General features: G+C 41.2%; 1 protein-coding gene across 1 annotated transcript; it reads right to left on the bottom strand.

Moving 5' to 3' along the window:
- Positions 1-8,683: 8,683 nt before the first annotated feature.
- On the bottom strand, positions 8,684-14,297 carry LCE6A (late cornified envelope 6A). Its single transcript, XM_032399130.1, is given in 2 exon segments — positions 8,684-8,724; positions 14,051-14,297. Coding segments are annotated over 2 exon segments (288 nt in total).
- Positions 14,298-19,075: the final 4,778 nt, after the last annotated feature.

Here is a 19,075-nt window from a genome sequence, read left to right as displayed (position 1 = left end):
GTTCTTCCAAGAACCACCCCTCTGGGCAGTATGAGCTGCTCTGTGTGGCTGCCCTTCCAGCTACCTACCCCACCTCCCCTCATTGTCTTCTATATCAGCTCCACATCTTAACACTGCATGGAGGCTGGAAGATGGGTCTTGGAGTCGGGGTCCTGGCATCTGAACCATGGGTAGGTTATTTAATGTTTTTGAGCCTCATCTTTTTTTTTTTCTTTTAAATCTTTAAAATGGGATTAACAAAAAAATGGGTTTAACAATAAGAAACTCATAGGGGTGCCTGAGTGGCTCAGTCATTAATTGTCTGCCTTCAGCTCAGGTCATGATGCCAGGGTCCTGGGATCAAGCCCTCCATCGGGCTCCCTGCTCAGTGGGAAGTCTGCTTCTCCCTCTTCCACTTGCCCTGCTTGTGTTCCCTCTCTTGCTATCTCTCTCTCTGTGTCAAATAAATAAAAAATAAAATCTTTTTTTTAAAAAAATAAGAAACTCATAGAGCTATTTTACTGTGATAATACAGATAATGTTTGACAGAGAGCAGGTTGGAAATACATTTTAATTTCCTTCCTTTTCCCAACATCAACCCCCATCATCACAAGAGGGGGGTGCTAAAAATTTTGAGTCACATTTTAAAATACCATAAATCCTTAGTTCTTGCCTATTTGGGCTGCCTGGGATGGGGAGCCTGAGCAGACAACACTCTGGGCCTTCCACTTCACCCCTGCTATAGAGTAATTTGACTGCTTTATGTATTGAAGGTATACATTCCATTTAACTTGAAAACAGAATCATGATGCTTTAAAAGGTTTGACCAGGGACAGTTGGGCCACCCTTGACCACTTAAGCAAAAGGAAGAACCTGATGAGATTTACATTTTAGAAAGATCACTCAGCTCAGGTGACCTTAGGTGCTGTGATTTGGTTACTCAAGAAGCTGAAGTCCGTGGTGAATGGCCAGGATATAAGTTTGATGTGTGGATCAGATCTGGACTTGAGTGAGTTTTTATAAATGAGCTTGTAGACAAAGGGACCAGTTGGAAGGTGATTGGAGGGTCTTTACTTGGCTGAATCCAGTCCGCATACAGCCCATGCATTCCTGGATTCTGTTCTTAGCTGCCCAAGCACTTCCTCACCATCCTGTCTACTTGAGGATTCAAGCATGCTGCGGATTCCTGCCTGTCTTAGGTGTGTCCCTTAATAGAAGGGTGAGGGCAGCATTGGCATGCATGAGATTCTTATCATGCTAATTCCCAAGTGATGAAAGAAAGGAAAACAAGGATCTTCCTTCTGTTGGAGCAGTCAGACCTTCGAACAATCACCATATGGGCCAGAATCCCAGTGTGCAAGCAGACATGTGGGTCTGACCCTGGCAAACAGCACTGGAGAGGATTCATGGTCCTCCCAAGGGCAATGGGATTTTTTCTTTCTTTCTTTTTTATTTAAATTCAGTTAATTAACTTATGGTATATTATTAGTTTCAGAGGTAGAGTTCAGTGATTCATCAGTCTTATATACCAGTGCTCATTATATCATGTGCCCTCCTTAATGTCCATCACCCAGTTACCCCATCCCCCCACCCCTGTCACCTCCAGCAACCCTCAGTTTGTTTCTTATGGTTAAGAGTCTCTTATGGTTTGTCTTCCTCTCTGATTTCATCTTGTTTTATTTTTCCCTCCCTTCCCCTTTGCTTCTCTGTTTTGTTTCTTAAATTCCACATATGGGTGAGATCATATGATAACTGTCTTCCTCTGATTGGCTTATTTCACTTAGCATAATACCCTTTAGTTCTATCCAAGTCATTGCAAATGGCAAGATGTCATTTTTTGATGGCTGAGTAGTATGCCATTGTATATATATATATACCACATTATCTTTATCCATTCATCTGTTGATGGACATCTGGGCTCTTTCCACAGTTTGGCTATTGTGGACATTGCTGCTATGAACATTGGGGTGCAGGTGCCCCCTTCAGATCACTACATTTGTATCTTTGGGGTAAATACCTAGTAGTGCAATTGCTGGGTTGTAGGGTAGCTCTATTTTCAACTTCTTGAGGAATCTCCATACTGTTTTCCAGAGTGGCTGCACCAGCTTGCATTCACAACACAGTGTAAGAGGGTTCCCCTTTTTCTGCATTCTCGCCAACATCTGTCATTTCCCAACTTGTTAAATTTAGCCATTCTGACTGGTGTGAGGTGGTATCTCATTGTGGTTTTAATTTGTATTTCCCTGATGCCAAGTGATGTTGAGCACTTTTTCATGTGTCTGTTGGCCATTTGTATGTCTTCTTTGGAGAAATGTCTGTATCTTCTTCCCATTTGTTGATTGGATTATTTGTTCTTTGGGTGTTGAGTTTGATAAGTTCTTTATAGACTTTGGATACTAGCCCTTTATCTGATAAGACATTTGCAAATATCTTCTCCCATTCTGTCAGTTGTCTTTTGGTTTTGTCAAATGTTTCCTTTGCTGTGCAAAAACTTTTTATCTTGATGAAGTCCCAATAGTTCATTTTTGCCTTTCTTTCCCTTGCCTTTGGAGACATGTCTAGCAAGAAGTTGCTACAGCCGAGGTCACAGAGGTTGCTGCCTGTGTTCTCCTCTAGGATTTTGATGGATTCCTGTCTCACATTTAGGTCTTTCATCCATTTTGAGGCAATGGGACTTATACCTGGCTTGTTGAAGGACTGATGCACCTTGTGCTGCTCTTGATGTGGAGGGAACAATCATGATCTGTGTTCAATGACCTGGCCCTATGGGTCTTAAGCCATCCCAATTAGTGTATAAAAGAAAGGAGACAAGACCAACTCAACATAACACATTCCCATCACTTCCATGAGGTGGCCTCAAAAGCCAGTCACCCTCCCTTGTCTGTATAGTGTAGGCTAGAGACATAGGCCCACCATGTATAATGTGATGGTTAAAACAAATGTTATGAGCAAAGAAATCAACACCATGCCAGCACTAAGTGTTCTGTAAGCTGTAGTTACAATATAAGCATTGCAATTATTCACTGTGGTCCCAGGCATTTCCCAGCTTCTGCATCCTGTTCCTGTGGGACTGGGAGACACACACCAATATCATCTGTTCTGGCATTACAGCCCTTCTTTTCTGTAATGTCTCCAATTGCAGAAAACTCTACTGGATTGAAGTAGCAGGTCATCCGTGGAGCACAGGCCCAGTCCTGACACTGACCAGCCATGGGTCATTTGCTTCTTCTGGGCCTCAGGGTCTCCATTTGTGAAATGAGTGTTTGCCTTTGTTGTTTTTTTCTTGATCCCTGACGTAATGATGAGCGCTCATGCTCAGGGCTGCCAGATCACACTAAACCAGGGTGACTGACTTCCTGAGCTATTGTCCTTCATAGTTGTGAGGATCCTTCTACTAGTCTACTATCCTTCTACACTAACAAATGCAAGGATTCCTTCTTTCAATCCCAGGCTCCACCCTGGACTCTCAGCTGACCTCAGTGAGTGGGGCAATAGCTAAAACATCCTGTTGTGTCTTGTGTCTACAAATGTCACTATCAAACAATACCTTTCAGTCCTAAGATAGGAAGGGATGAAGAGAGGACACTTTGCCTATCCTCTTCCTCTAGACACTGATCCCAAGAAGGTATTTGTAAATCTTCCAGGAAAGAAGACCCCACAGCCTATAATGACAGAGCTTTCTTGCTCCTGTGAACTCCACTCCTCTCTTCTGATGTTAGAGGTGGGTTCCTCCCAGCAGAGTGAGCAGGACAGGCCTTCAGCTCCATCATCCTCCCATTCTTAAAGACTGCTTATACTGATAATATCTCTGACTCATCACAATGCCATGCTAATGACTTCACTATCATTCTCTCCACTGTGCCAAAGGGAGATAACTCAGTAGACTATATCCTTTGTCCTGTAATTAACACATCTCAGAATCATTAGAGAAAGACAGGGACTATGAAACTGCAAAGCTTGCTTCCAGTTGGATCAGTAGCATTATCTTTACCTAGGGAAGTCAGTACTATAAAATATGAGCATAGGGGACAGGCATTAAGAAGACTTAGGCAAATTCCTCAGACTTTTTGGGCCTGCACTTTCATCTGTGACATCAGGACCTTCTGCTCTGTCATTCTGTGAACCTATAGTTCTCAGTCTTTCATACTTCTGGAGACAGTGGTCACCCACCTCCCACCCCACCCCCACATTTTTACTACATTTCACATGTTTTGTTTTCTCCTCTTAACAACCCTGTTGGGTGGATATCACCACATATGGAAAAGTTGAGCATTGGAGAGTTTAAGGGCAGGTGCAGATGACATAGTCTTAGTTCTGGAGCAGTAGAGCCAACCCAGCAAGGATTACATGAAACAAGGAAACTATTCTTTCAGTTTTGCTCTGTGTGCTGTTATAGATCAGGGACTCTAAACCTGGTTGTACCATCTGAAAAGCACTAAAATTCAGATTCCTGTCCCCAATTAAGACCTATTGAGTCATAATCTCCATGGAATGAGTCCTAAGGATTTGCAATGTTTAAATCGCCAGGAGATTCTACTAGTTTGGGAACCATAGTCCTCGAGTGTTCTTGTAGTACCATAGAATTGTAGCCAGTCCACAAAACATTCTAGTAATATTTCCACAGCCTTCGACCTTCCTCCAAGCTCTTCCAGGGATCTTCATAGACAGTTAAAAGATGTAGGGAGTACAGGCAACTCAGAAAATCATTCAGCCTTGGAGGAGTCTTAGCAAACATCTAGTGTAGTTCTCTACCTGGTGCTTCCATACCCTCTCCCATATGCCTAATGATGAGCTTTCTGTGCTAAATTAAAACGCTTTTAGTTGGAGAACTCATTAGCTCACAAAGCAGCCCATTTCTTTTTAGACTGTTACTTTGTTAGAAATTTTTCTCTAATAAATGCATGCATCAGATAATAAAGAAATAATAACAATGCCTTAAAAAAGCAGTTCTTGACATATAGTTGGCACTTAATTACTTGTTGAATGAGTGGATTAATTAATAATAAAATATGCCATTTGGCTTGGTTATATGCCTTCCTTTCACAAATGAGAGTTGAAGATTCAGATAAGTCATTTTATTCAATTCATAGAGTGAAAATAGTTGCAGAATTAGGACTAATATAAGGTCAATTGATTTCCAACCCAGTGTTTATGCTTGGGGGTGGGTGGGGAGGAGAGGGGCATAGATTGCAAGAGGAGAACATATTCATCCCAACACTACCCTCTTGGGGGCACAGCAACAGAGTTAAGTGTCTGCACTCAGATCACCTAGCTTTTAATTCCAAGTTCCCTTACTTATTGGTTGCACAACATTAGGCTTGTCACTTGTTTTCTCTGTGCCTTGATTGCTCATCTGTAATGGTGATAAAAATTATATCTATTTCATAAAGCTGTTGTGAGGATTAAATGAGTAACATGTGTACAGTGATAGAAGAGTGTTCCTCCACAGTAAGCTCTGTGTAAATACAAATTGCTGCCATTGCTCTTTGTGTTGTTGTTGCTATAATATTTAGGATAATAATTATTATTTTCATTATTTGGGTGGCTCATCATCCCTTGTTGTTATAATATTTATATAATAATTTATTGTTATTGTTATTTGGCTAGTTTATTGTCTTTTGTTGTTGTTATAATATTTATAATACTTTATTATTATTATTAATTATTTGGCTAGTTCTGTGTCCCTCAGTGATGAGGATAAATATTTTTATTTCTCCAAAGATTTATAAATACCAGTGAATGCCAAAAGAATGTGTTAGTGACCCAGAAAAGCTGGTTTCACAACCTTCTTCCTACCTCACCCTAAGGACCACCACCACCTTCTACATAAATCCCATGGGCCTTGCATGGGTTGGGGTTTTAGCTGTGACAGTGGATACTGAAATGGATCAGGCAAGAATTTAAAGTGGATTCCATTCAAATATTTGAGAAATGGTTCTCATATATCAGGGTTATTATATAAAGCTATAATGGGGAAAGTTCCCTACAATTCACTACCCAAAACCTGTAAGAGCAAACTAACTAGGCACCAGAGAAAGGAGTAGAGTTAATGCTTGATCCAGGAAGGGACTGAGTTTGCATGGGGCTTAGGGTGTGTCAGTCACTTCTCATCCTGTGGCAATCAAAACAAAATAGAAAGAACCTGTCAGAGATAAGGGTAGAAATTCCAGGACCTTCAATCAGAATAATGAAGACAACTATAGGACCATGTAGGGAGGGCCTGCTGAAGCTCCAGGAAGGGGATGGCAGGTGCTAAGTAGAGAGAAGTGTAGAAGTTAGACTCCTCTGTGTGTATGTGTGTGTGTGTGTGTGTGACAGAGAGAGAGAGAGAGAGAGAGAAAGGTGGGGGGGGTCCTATACTGGTCAGGTGTTAGGTAACGCCTGAGCAGGGGGTGAACAAAGCAGTAAGCAACACATTCATTTAGGCCTCTTTATCTTATCTCACACCAGAATAAAGAATGAAGGTATTTTGTTGGCCACATTTTACAGACAGGTGAATTCTATCCCTGGTGAACCAAGTTCTGGCTAGAACTGAGAGACCTTCTGCTTTTAGGCATCTGCCTTTTCCTTGGCTGACCCTCTCTGCCATTTCATAAGCAGCATTTCATTTTAATGCTATGTGCTTTTTTTCAGTGGGAGACAAAACAATAGTGGTTTGCCATTTTCTTTTGTGACTGTGTTCTAGCAATGATGTTAAGTATATTGCTGATCATTGCAAACAATTTCCTTCACACTCCATTGTTAGGCAAGACTTCCCTTGAAAGCTATGTATATTAGGCCATTTGTCTCTCTCTATATTCTATCTGCCAGGAAGTTCAGAACTAATCATTAGTCTCAGATAGATTAACTGTGTGTGTCACAGACTGAATATTTATACCCTTTTATTTACTCACAGGCTGTCCCGCTTTGCTTTCTGATTTTCCACATGCAGTTTTATGATAAAGATTCTATGCCTTCTCCCACTCTGGTTCATAGGGAGAATCCAAACTAACCTGTGTCTGGGTATGAAATGAGGTTTTCTCCTGTCTATAGCCCCACACAGGTGTCCATGACTTCATGCTTTATGCCTAAACCATGTGATGGAAGTTTGTGGGAACTGGGGCTGCTATGGTGGGATGGTGGGAAGAGGAAGCCGAGCAGAGCCTGTTTGGGAGATGGTCTCTAGTGGGTGGAGGCCCTCATGAAAGATCATCCATTTCAATTCAGTCCCTTGATCCTAAGGATGTCCTGTCTTTCCCCTGACCCATCCTTACCCAGACTTCAAGGATGCTGGCTCACTCATTCTTTCCTCTTTAATCAACAGTCTTTATAGCTCTAGAGGTAAGAAAACATTGTTCATTTAGCATGCACTGACTCCTAGGCATCTCATAATTTTGTTTTCAAAATAGAAGACACCATATCTGCATACTGAGATTAAACAAATATGTCAATGTGTGGCAGATGGCAGGAGCCAGATTTCTCACTGAGACGTTACAGATAGCAAGAAGGGGGTGTTGGCCAAGAAAGAATTCACTGAAAATTTAAATAAGCAGGCATTTATTTGGGCAACTAGAATTGCAATTCTGGAGACAGGTTCAGGTAGAAACCCAATTCATGTTCTGAGGAAAATCAAGAGGGGGCAGAGTTATAAAAGCAAAAGGTCATGAGTACAGTTGTCATTTATGTCCTCTCTGCAAAACAGGGATTGAAACCCGGTTAACTGGAGTTGGTTGGGTTAATATGCAAATAAGGGATTGAAACTTGTCAAATCACATTGGCTCCTTTGTAGTGAAGAATGCGAATAATTCAGGGGTCATGGTGAAGAGGGAGTTAAGCTCAGGCTGTGCGCTTGCAGCTTGTAAAAAGTTAATAGTTTGTTCCATGAGGATGCACATAAATTCTTCTCTCTATGACCTCCTAGCTAGGCTTGCTTACTCCATTTTGAAATCTTTTACAAAGTCTAGAATAAACCATGGACTGAATTAGAGTTGCAGACATCAGTATGAACTCGTGTTCAGCTTAATATAGACACAGATGGATAACTACAGAAATAATTATGGGTATGTGTGCAGAGACTAGTTAATATACACATATATATTTCCAAGCTCTGTTTATTGAGAAGGCCTGGAAGCAATGACACCCCAGGAAAAATGAAAAAACCAGCTCCCAGATCTTGGTTTACAATACAATTTCCCAATAAAAGAAACCAAGGCTTACAAAACAAATAGTTGAATCTAGGGTCTGGAGCCGAGATTATGCAAAATGAGCCTGAATCATGTAATAGATAGTCCCCTAAAGCAAGGAAGTGCTTAAAAAAAAAAACCAGTGGAGGTGTGCCAAAGGGATACAGGAACTGGAAGGGTATGAACAACAAAATAGACAGCAGGGCATTGGATTACAACCCAAAGTATAACATAGATATCCAGTATCTGTGAGTTAATACTGATATTGAATCATAAAGTTTAAAAAAGAGAGAGACAGATGAACAGACAAATCTTTCGACAGAAAAATTCCAAATAATTTGTAGTAGAGTCCCCTCAAGGAGGTGGAGCATAACTCCCTACTTCTTTGAATGGGCTGCATTTAATGACTTCCTTCCAAAAAGAGAAGTGTGGTAGGGAAAGAAAAAAAGCACTTTACAGTGGAGAACCTGCAGACACTAGCACAGTCAGTCAGTTTCAACAGTGATGGCATGTTGACAGCATGTACCCTTGATACGCTCGCTTTACCCCTGCGATCTTCCTCCTCCAGACCCATAATCCAATTCTAAGCATGAGAAAAACACCACACAAATCTCAGTTGAGAGATATTCTACAAAATACCTAACTGTCACCCCTCAAAACCGTCAAGGTCACTGAAAATAAGATAAGTCTAAGAAACTGTCACAGTCAAGAGGATCCTAAGGAGACAAGACAACTGAATGTAATGTGGCATCCTGGATAGAATCCAGGAACACAAAAATGACATCTGGTAAAAATTAAGGAAACCCTATAGAATATGGGTATGGACTTTAGTTAATAATAATATATCAATATTGATTCTTTAATTGTAATGATTGTACCATGCTAATATAAGATCTGAACCACAGAGGAAACTGGATGCAGGGAACATGGGAAATTCTCTGTACCATCTTTGCAACTTTCCTATAAATCTTAACTATCCTGAATAAAAAAGCCTACTTTAAAAATTAAGTGCACCTAATGGGGCATCTTAACCTCAGTCAGTTAAGCGCCTGACTCTTGATTTCAGCTCAGGTCATCATCTCCAAGTTGTGAGATGGAGCCCCACTTTGGGCTCCGTACTCAGTGTAGAGTTTGCTTGGGATTCTCTCTCTCCCTCTCCCCCACCCCACCCGATTTGTGCACGCTCAAGCGTGCTCTCTCTCTCTCAAATAAAATCTTCAAAAACAATTAAATGCACCCCAAATGTAAGTTACAACAAATATTTATTGAGCTAAATATGTCAAAATATGTTACCTATAATATCATATGTAATTCCCTCCACAGTCTCATGAGGCACATACTATCATTTTACCTAATATTTAGATGAGAAGACTGAGGCATAGAAGGGCACAGAAACTTGCATAAGATCTCAGGGTTTTCAAAGATTTGAAATGGGTTTCATCTGACAGGGGTCTGAATGTGTACTCATTCTGTTAAGGAAGGTTTGGCCTAGGACTCACACAGATGTATATAAAAACAGGATGTGATTTTATAAAATAAAGTAATACATTTACATGAAAATTAAAAATCAGGTAATTCAATAGGTTGTAATATGAAAAAAAAATAAGTTTCATTCTAAATAATCTGTGTATGCATTTATTTCTTTACCTCCTTTTAGATGTACCTATTCACTTCCCCAATGAAGCACAATGGATTAAGCTCACGTTTGTCATCCCTTCCCTCCCTTCCTCTTATTTAGACATGTTTTATTTTTCATGCTGCTGTGGGCTACTTCTATAACTTTGAATACTGTAACTCAAACCCTATTTCTTCACCTGCCAAGTTGAGGCAACATTTCTTGACTTCCCACTAAATAAGAGATGAAATCAGCATGACATAGCTTGTTTTGCCTTAGGATGATTTTGGTTTCATATTTTATTAATGGCAGCTTTACAGGAATAAATAAAAGCAATGACTTTTTATTACTATTTGTGCTATATCATGGAGCATATAATATGTAGTAAAGTAGGGTCTGTCAGACATTGTAAAGGAAGCTGCTGAAAATGCACTGGACCCAGGGCAGGGGCTAGGCTGGCAGCCCTAGTGGTGACCATTGGCCAGGCTGGCGAGGGCTTGTCTCTCCCAACGGAGACCCAGGAAAGCAGGACACTCTGAGGCAGGGTGTGAGGTCATTGGGCTCAGTTCAGTTCCCAGGTGAGAACGTCCCTTCTGGAAGACTGCACTGGAAAATGATGAGGACAGAGACCTATTGAATCGTTCACCCAAGTTTCCCCCAGGTGAATTCAACATGGCTCTTTCAAAGTCCCTAAAGGAGCTCTTTAAAATATGTCACAACTTGCTTTCTAAAAAAATTTACATGTTCTTCGTTTAGTCCATATGATACTGAAGTAACATTTTTAAAAATTAGACAAAAGAGCATATTAAATATCAAAAGAGCATATTAAATATCAAATGTCAAAATGAAATTTTCTATTTAGAAAATGTTAAAAATGTGTAACTACTTAACATTCGTTAAAAGTGTGATGTTAGATATAGTAGAAAAAAAAAAAAAAACCCTGGCAGTTCCACTTACTTATTTTGGTTGTCGCTATAAATGTGAGATTTTGGATATAGGACATTTTGTGCAAAATGTGACGTTCGCATTTTTAATTATTTATTATAAAACAAAGGTAAATGTACAATATTAAAATGAAACCACACCAAAAAGACACTCATAATATTGACATTTCTGATGTACACACATATTTAGAAAATGTGAAGATGCCAAATGCAGACTTTTATGAAGAAAAATAATGATCAGATCACTTTTTTTCCGATGTAGAAATTTCAAAATCCATTTGATACAGGCTAAACAGTGTAATATGCAATAATACATAAGGCGAACAATTAGCAAAGGAAATCCAAGTATTGATTAGGGAATCTGAGTAGGCCAGCTATTAAATAGTACTCTTGTCAAAGAAAATTTGTTTCTGTCAAAACTTTTTTTTTTGTAATTGTTATTTGGTGAATGTCCATGTTCAATAAAGAACAGAAATAAAAAATAGGAAAAAAAAAAAGAGATTCTTACATATTAAGCTTTGCACAATCAACCAAATACTGATATTTTGTTTTTTTCTTAGGGGAAAATTAGATTTTTTTCCCCAGAATTCTCTCACACAAACATAGCTGAACATCTAAAATCAAGGATATTTAAAACTTACCAGCTAAATATGGAATTTCAAGCAATGGTATGTTAAAATTCATAAGGCATTGCTTTATACAATAAATAGCATCCTTTTTCCCTCAGAAGGAGAAAGTATCTAATCTTTTTTTTTAAAGTATGGAGTTCATGGGGCACTTGGGTGGCTCAATTGGTTAAGCGTCTGCCTTCAGCTCAGGTCATGATCTCAGGGTCCTGGGATCGAGCCCCACATCAGGCTCCCTGCTCAGCAGGGAGTCTGCTTCTCTCTCTGCCTACCCCCTCTCCTCTACCCCTTCTCCCCTCACCTCTGCTCATGCTTGTTCGCACTCTCTCTCTCAAATAAAATACATAAAAAATCTTTTAAAAAAAAAGTATGGATTTCGTGACAGTAAAATAAGTAGATACTTGGCAAGTTTTTCAGAAAGTGTTTTTTTTCCCAGCAAACTGGATTTTTCCTTTAGCTAGAGTAATTTTTAATAATATTTACTTATTTGAGAGAGAGAGGGAGAGTGTGCACATGGCGGGGCGGGGGGGTGAGGCAGAGGGAGAAGGAAAGAGAGAATCTCAAGCAGACTTCCTGCTGAGCTCAGAAACCCATGCAGAACTCTATCCCAGGACCCCAAGATCATGACCTGAGGCTGAGATCAAGAGTCAGACACTTAAATGACTGAGTCATCAGGTGCCCCTAACTAGAGTAATTTTTTAACATAGTACTCACTCTTGGGCGCCTGGGTGGCTCAGTTGGTTAAGCGACTGCCTTCGGCTCAGGTCATGATCCTGGAGTCCCTGGATCGAGTCCCGCATCGGGCTCCCTGCTCGGCAGGGAGCCTGCTTCTCCCTCTGACCCTCCCCCATCTCATGTGCTCTCTCTCTCTCATTCTCTCTGTCTCAAATAAATAAATAAAATCTTTAAAAAAAAAACATAGTACTCACTCTTGCTCTTGAACAAAAGAAATCCCTTTCTCCAAAGTGATTTTCTTAAATGGAGGCATTTTCATTGTCTCTAAGATGCAGTCTTCCTGGAGAGTCTGAAAAAAGTCTTCATAGTCTTTGACAATTTTAGAATTCCAATTCTAAAAATTTATCTTAGGAAAATTACTAAGAATAATCACCAATGAAAAAATTTTTTTACTGTTGTTTAGACAGCAAAACAGTGGAAGCAATATAAGTGCCCCAAATCAGGAAACTATTTACACAAATCATGGTGCGTTCACAGGATGGACTATAATAGTGTTGATCAATATTTGTTAGCACAGAAGAGTATTGACAATTGTACTGTTAAATAAAAGATCAGGTTACAAAGTATTCTGAAATGATCCTATTTTGTGATTTTTTATAAAGTTTGGAAATAGATCCTGAAGTTATTAGCAGTAGTTATTTTTAGGTGATAAGATTTTTGGTTGGTCTTAATCATCTTCCTTATGCTTATTTACATTAAAACATCTTTATACAGGCATGCATCATTTGATTAGTGAGAAAAATTACACATTCAAAATTATATAAAATCATGCTCTATCTATATGCCTATATAGAAAGCTATATCATAGCAGAGGCAAAACCAGGTTCTAGCAGTCAGGATTGCTAAGCTCTGGAAATGGGCATCTTGTGTTTTGGGAATGGTAGACAGGCTGATTTTCTGCCCTGAGACTGAGCAATAGAATCCATTGAGATGGGTACTTAGTTAAAAACATATTTTCAGTTTCCCCCAGAAAATGAGAATTAACTAAAAATTATTATCCGGAACTTATATTGATATGCAACCATGTTGAGCCTCAAGCCCCTCCAGGCCCCTCTACTTTAACCTCAGGTCCTCCCCACCCCAGGGCAAAAGTCCTTTGGGAGCTGCAGTTTCATACCTGGCTATGAGCTATTCCATATGATCCTCTCACTCCTGGCAGTCTAGCCAAATTGAAATCCGTGTCATTGGCAAGTATCCCACTTGTACATGAAAAGTATCATTTCTACCTGGAAAGTTCCTCAGCCTTGTTCCATTCCCAACACCAAAGTCTGCTTGTCTTTAAAAGCCCTGTTGAAATGCTACCCACCCCAAAGGTCTGTTCTCCCCCAAGCAACATGCTCTCTCTGCTTCAGATTTCTCCTTCCAAGGACACCACTTTTGATCTACACTATCAGGATGAGTCTTTCCCTTCTTTCCTTGACCTTTTGTACTCTTGTCCCCCTTTAAGTTCACACAAAGTGAGAAAAAAAAGAAGTATGTCAATCACCTTGAAATTATATTTATTAGTCTGCATATTTCAATCTACAATGTACATTGTTTCTCTCACTAGACTGTAAGCTTTTCTAGAACAGAAACAAATCTCCTATTACATCTGGGAACACAGAGCACAGTATAGAGTAGATGCTCGGATTATGCAATGACATAGGTTGATGGCTATAAGGATGCTGCGACAGAAATCTCAAGCCATGTGTCTCTGAAACACCACCAGTCAACATCTTGGAAGGAAAGAAGGGGCAGCATCCACCTGCGGAAGCCTCAGCCCCTCCAGCAACCTCAGGGATTCACAGCAGCCAGGGCTCAGGCTCCACGTTGTTGCTGAGCTGAAGGGGTGGGTGGAAGACAGAAGCAGGAGTGAGGCTTATGGGGTCCAGGAAGTGTTTCCCAGCACTAGCTAGAGGGGGAGAGCCTGAGCTTCCCAGCAGTGTGAGTGCAGAAACCTGGATGGGAGAGGGCAACTGTACCCACGTCCCTCTCCTTTGGGCTGGTCACCTCAGCATTCCTCCTCTTTGATGTGGTAGACTGTGCCACCACTGAGGCAGTGGGGCTTCTTGCGGTGAGCCCTCTGAGAACGGCCAGGACTCTGCTCCCCAGGCTTTTGGAAACCAGAATCACAGCCTCCTGAATGGGGGTCACAGCAAGGAGCAGAGCAGACAGCCAGGGCGGGGGTTGGGCACTGGGGAGGTGAGCATTTGGGAGCACTAGGGGGCTCCCAGGATTGCTGCTTCTGCTGTGACATCAGTGGGCTAGCAAGTGGAAGCTGAAAGGAAAAAGAGAATTCAATTAAGTCAGGGCCTTGGGTATCTGTTTCTTTTCTCCGTGGGCTGGAGCTGTCAAAATAAAACTGGCATTTACAATCTGCTAAATCCATCCTAGAAGGGACAGAAATGGATCTGAGAGGGTAAATTTGGGGAGTAAGCCATGGTGGGAGCTCCCAGGGGACCCACTCACCAAGAACCAAGCTAATAACTTACTCCTTTTCCTAAACAAAGTGAAGCTGAGTTGAGCAGACTGTTTACTTTCCCAGACCAGGGTCCACCATTGTCAGGTGTAAAGGAGAAATGAATCTCTGCTCTTTCTTCACTCAGTCTTACTTTGCCCTGAGATTCCTAAGCCTGGGTGTATCTTCTTCGCTTCTTCAGACCCTCTGGCTTCGATGACTTTCTCCCATGTTAAATCATTTGAAGTCTTTTGTGGGGACCACCTCCCTTCCCCTCTCCCTGCCCCAAAGCTCTCTTACCTGGCATATCTACTCCCTGGGCAGAAGTGAGAAGAGAGATCAGGACTGCCTTGGCAGCATCTGAGTGAGGGACATACAAGTGTCTCCTCACCCAGAGGTAGCCTCACCCTAGAGGAGGATGTGTGGACAAATCATTCCAGGAGGAGGAGTCTGGAGGCCTTTTATATATCCTCCAGTGAAGCCTTCAGGCTACATATTATTGGAGGGCAGCTGTGTGTGGACTATTTATATGGATGTTTCACAATGCCCAGGGCTGAATTCCTCAGTGGCATGCAGCAGGATGTGGGCCAAAGGGAATCCTGTGCAAATGAGTGACCAGAGGCTGTGGCCTTCAGAGTGGCCTGATTGGGGTGGGTACGCTGGCCAAGTCTAGATGACATCTCTGGGGGCCTGAGAGGGATCTGATTACTGTGGAGATCTCTCTAGGACTGGTGGGGAAGGACCAAGTTCAATGCCACCCAAGTCTGATGAAGACCCTTCTTGCCCACTTCCACCCCTCATCCATGCTTTCTACAACTCAGTTCAAGGCCACCACCTCCATGGTGACTTGCCTAGTCCACCAGGCCACATCGAGTCCTCCCTCCTCTGAATGTCAGAGATACCTTTCACAGCCTTTATAGCTGCTCATGACCAAGGTGACCTACATATTTGTCCTATCACCTTTATTACCCAGTTCCTTGATTACAGGACCTTGTCTTTATCACTTCTAAATTCCTAGGACCTGATACTGTCTCTGACATAAAGAAGATGCTCATTAATATTTGTGGAATGGAATAATCTATGTGTCATTAAAATAGACTTTGCATTTTGGGAGAACAAAAAATAGGAAAAAAACAAAATGCACTCGTTTTTGTTCTGTGGCTCAAATCTTAATCTCTTGTGTTCACCATCCACACCTAAGGCTTCTGGGAACACCCTTTCATAAATAGTACAGAGAAATCGGTGGGCAGACCTCACCTTACAGATCAGGCTGAGAAAAGTGTGGAGAGTTAAACATTTGTAAACCCTGCTACTGTTTATATAATTTTTGAGATACCCCAAGGAAAAGCTTTCTGCAGAGTGAAAAATTTTCCTTTATCTTTTATGAAAATTGATACCAGCACATGTTGGCTGTGCTTAGGGTGGGAACAGTCTCTTTGAAAACCGTCCCTCACTTCTGGAGGCGTCTGTCTCAGAATTGCTGCCCACATGCCAGGTATGTGAAAAGGTCCTATTTAAACTCCTGGTAGTAGGGATAGTGTCTTGCCTTCCTCTGTGTTCTAAGTGCCTAGCACACAATAGGGACTCAGGAAACAGGTGAGTAAGTGAAAAAGATGAGCAATTAGAGGAATATTCTGATTATAGGGGCTGTCCTCAAAGACTTCAAGTCATACATAGGACAAAGGTGAGCAAGGTTGGGGTGTGGGGTGACAGATAAGGACCTAACCAGGGTGGAGAGTGGGACAAAGCCATAGGAGCAGCTATACTTGAGCAAATCCAGCAAGACAAGACTATCTGGGCCTACCTGCTTCATCTAGGAAGGCTCCCAGGGGGAGGTAGGCTTTGACATGTAATTTGGTTGAAGGGAGAGGAGAGTCCATGTAAGTGAAATAGAAGGTTGGAGATGGTATGAAGCCTTTCTCAGTCCATTAGAACAGGACCCTGGGAGCACCTGAGTTATGGGGCCTCAGAAATCCGACCCCTTCTTCCCTTACTTCCTTCTCCTCCTCTCCTCTTCTCCTCCCTGTCAGGCATCAGAAGTAGCCCTAACTGCTCCTCAGTAAGGTGTCATGGACACTAAGCACTGGGAGGGCAGAGTAATTCTGGTCTTAATATACCAGTGGTTCCTTTTCCCCACCCAGACTCATACCACATAAGCCCACACTCTGACACTTCATGCATCTCAAATGTGTTTCCTTGAGGTTAACTAACAACTACCCAACCCCCACCACCCCTAATCAAAGGCTAAGGGCTCTTCCTGGAGGTTCCTCTCTGGGCAAACATCCCTGCTTCCTCTCCAGTTCCCCCAGACCACTCCTCATACTGCTTGCCCCCTGAAGTCTCAAAGTCCAGTCATTTTCAATACAACAAAGTTCATCATGGTGTTGGGGATTGACCCACCAGAATTAGCACTTTCATTGGAGGAGAGCAGGATCTAGCTTTGCCCATTCCCTGAGGTGAGCCTTCTTGAGGCCCCTGAATGGTCCACCCTCCTACTAGACTTCCAAGCGCAGTGAGTTCCAGGTCAGGACCCCAGACATGTGCCTCCTTCCAGTGCCACTCTGTTTCTCCCTGGCTCAGGTGTCTACAGGCATGATTCTATGATTTGATATTTACTAAGAACTTACTGTGTCCTGGACACATGAAGCAGTAAGAGCCCTGTCCCATGCTTCAGAACTTTCACTCTAGAGATAATGCAGAACATTACACATTAATACATAACATAAGACAGTAAGTGAAAGATGAGCAAACAGAGAGGCAGGCAAATTCTAGTGTGGGTTGAAAATGGAACTAGTCAGCTTAAATATACCAAATCAGAGTGATAGTATTTTGAATGCTGTTGCTCCCGCTATTATTAGCATCTCATCCTAGTCTGGGGACAGGAGTCCATCTCTGAGAATTATCCATCCCTTCTCATTCCTAGTCCCAATTTGTGACCCTATTTCTCTAAGCAATAGATGTTTCCATTCCTTCCTTCCTTCCTTCCTTCCCTTCTTTCTTTATTTCTGGCTGTCTGTCTTTCTTTTTTTTTGTGCTAGTTCTTCTTCTAAGAATATCCTCCCCTCTTCTCTTTGCCTTTGGAAAATCTTCCAGGAATGATCTAAGTCCTATGTCCTCTGTAATGGGCTCCCTAATAATGTCTGACCAAGAAAATCTTCCGGAGGCTTTATTGCTTGTCGTACATGTAATTTATTATTGTGCACATGTTTATGAGATAGTAAACATTTCAAGCATGAGGCTATGTCTCATATATCTCCTATCCTTTTTCAGTGTATGCAGTGGTTCGTTGCACATATTAGTTATTAGGTATTCAAAAATCCCTGTCATAGATGGCTTTTATGATATTGAGGTATGTTCTCTCTATCCCTATATTTTGAAGAGTTTTAATCAGGAAAGGATGCTGTATTTTGTCAAATGCTTTTTCTGCATCAGTTGAGAGCATCATATGGTTCTTGTCTCTTCTTTTGTTAATGTGATTTATCACATTGATTGATTTGAGAATGTTGAACCACACTTGCATCCCAGGAATAAATCCCACCTGGTCATGGTGAATAATCTTTTTAATATACTGTTGGATCCTATTGGCTAGGATCTTGGTGAGTATTTTGGCATCCATATTCATCAAGGATATTGGTCTGTAATTCTCCTTTTTGATGGGGTTTTTGTCTGGTTTTGGGATCAGGGTAATGCTGGCCTCATAGAACAAGGTTGGAAGTTTGCCTTCCACTTCTATTTTTTGAAACTGCCTCAGTAGAATAGGTGTGATTTCTTTTTTAAATGTTTGGTAGAATTCCCCTGGGAAGCCATCTGGCCCTGGACTCTTGTTTTTTGGGAGGTTTTTGATTACTGCTTCAATTTCCTTACTGGTTCTTGGTCTGTTCAGATTGTCTATTTCTTCCTCTTTCAGTCTTGGTAGTTTATAAGTGTCCAGGAATACATCCATTTCTTCCAGATTGTCTAGTTTGTTGGTATATAGCTGCTGGTAATAAGTTCTTATAATTGTCTCTATTTCTTTGGTATTGGTTGTGATTTCTCCCCTTTCATTCATGATTTTATTAAGTTGGGTCCTTTCTCTTTTCTTTTGCATAAGTCTGGCCAGAGGTTTATCGATCTTATTAATTCTTTCAAAGAACCAGCTTCTAGTTTTGTTGATCTGTCCTACTGTTCTTCTAGTTTCTATTTCATTGATTTCTGCTCTAATTATTATTTCTCTTCTCCTGCTTGGGTTAGGCTTTATTTGCTGCTCTTTCTCCAGATCCTTTAGGCGTAAGTTTAGCTTGTGCATTTGGGATTTTTCTAATTTTTTGAGAGAGGCTGGATGGCTATGTACTTCCCTCTAAGGACAGCCTTTGCAGTATCCCATAGGTTCTGAATTGGTGTGTTTTCATTTCCATTGGTTTGCATGAATTGTTTAAGTTCCTCTTTAATTTCCTGGTTGATGCATTATTCTTTAGAAGAGCATTCTGAAGGATGCTCTTTAACTTCCAAGTGTTTGCATTCCTTCCAAATTTTTCGTTGTGGTTGAGTTCCAGTTTCAAAGCATTGTGCTCTGAAAATATGCAGGGAATAATCTCAAT

The sequence above is a fragment of the Phoca vitulina genome, unplaced genomic scaffold, assembly GCF_004348235.1.
Source record: "Phoca vitulina isolate PV1807 unplaced genomic scaffold, GSC_HSeal_1.0 scaffold130, whole genome shotgun sequence".
NCBI classification, from domain to species: Eukaryota; Metazoa; Chordata; class Mammalia; order Carnivora; family Phocidae; genus Phoca; species Phoca vitulina.
The sequence above is the reverse complement of the archived record's forward strand: the minus strand, read 5'-3'. Positions and strand labels throughout refer to the sequence as shown.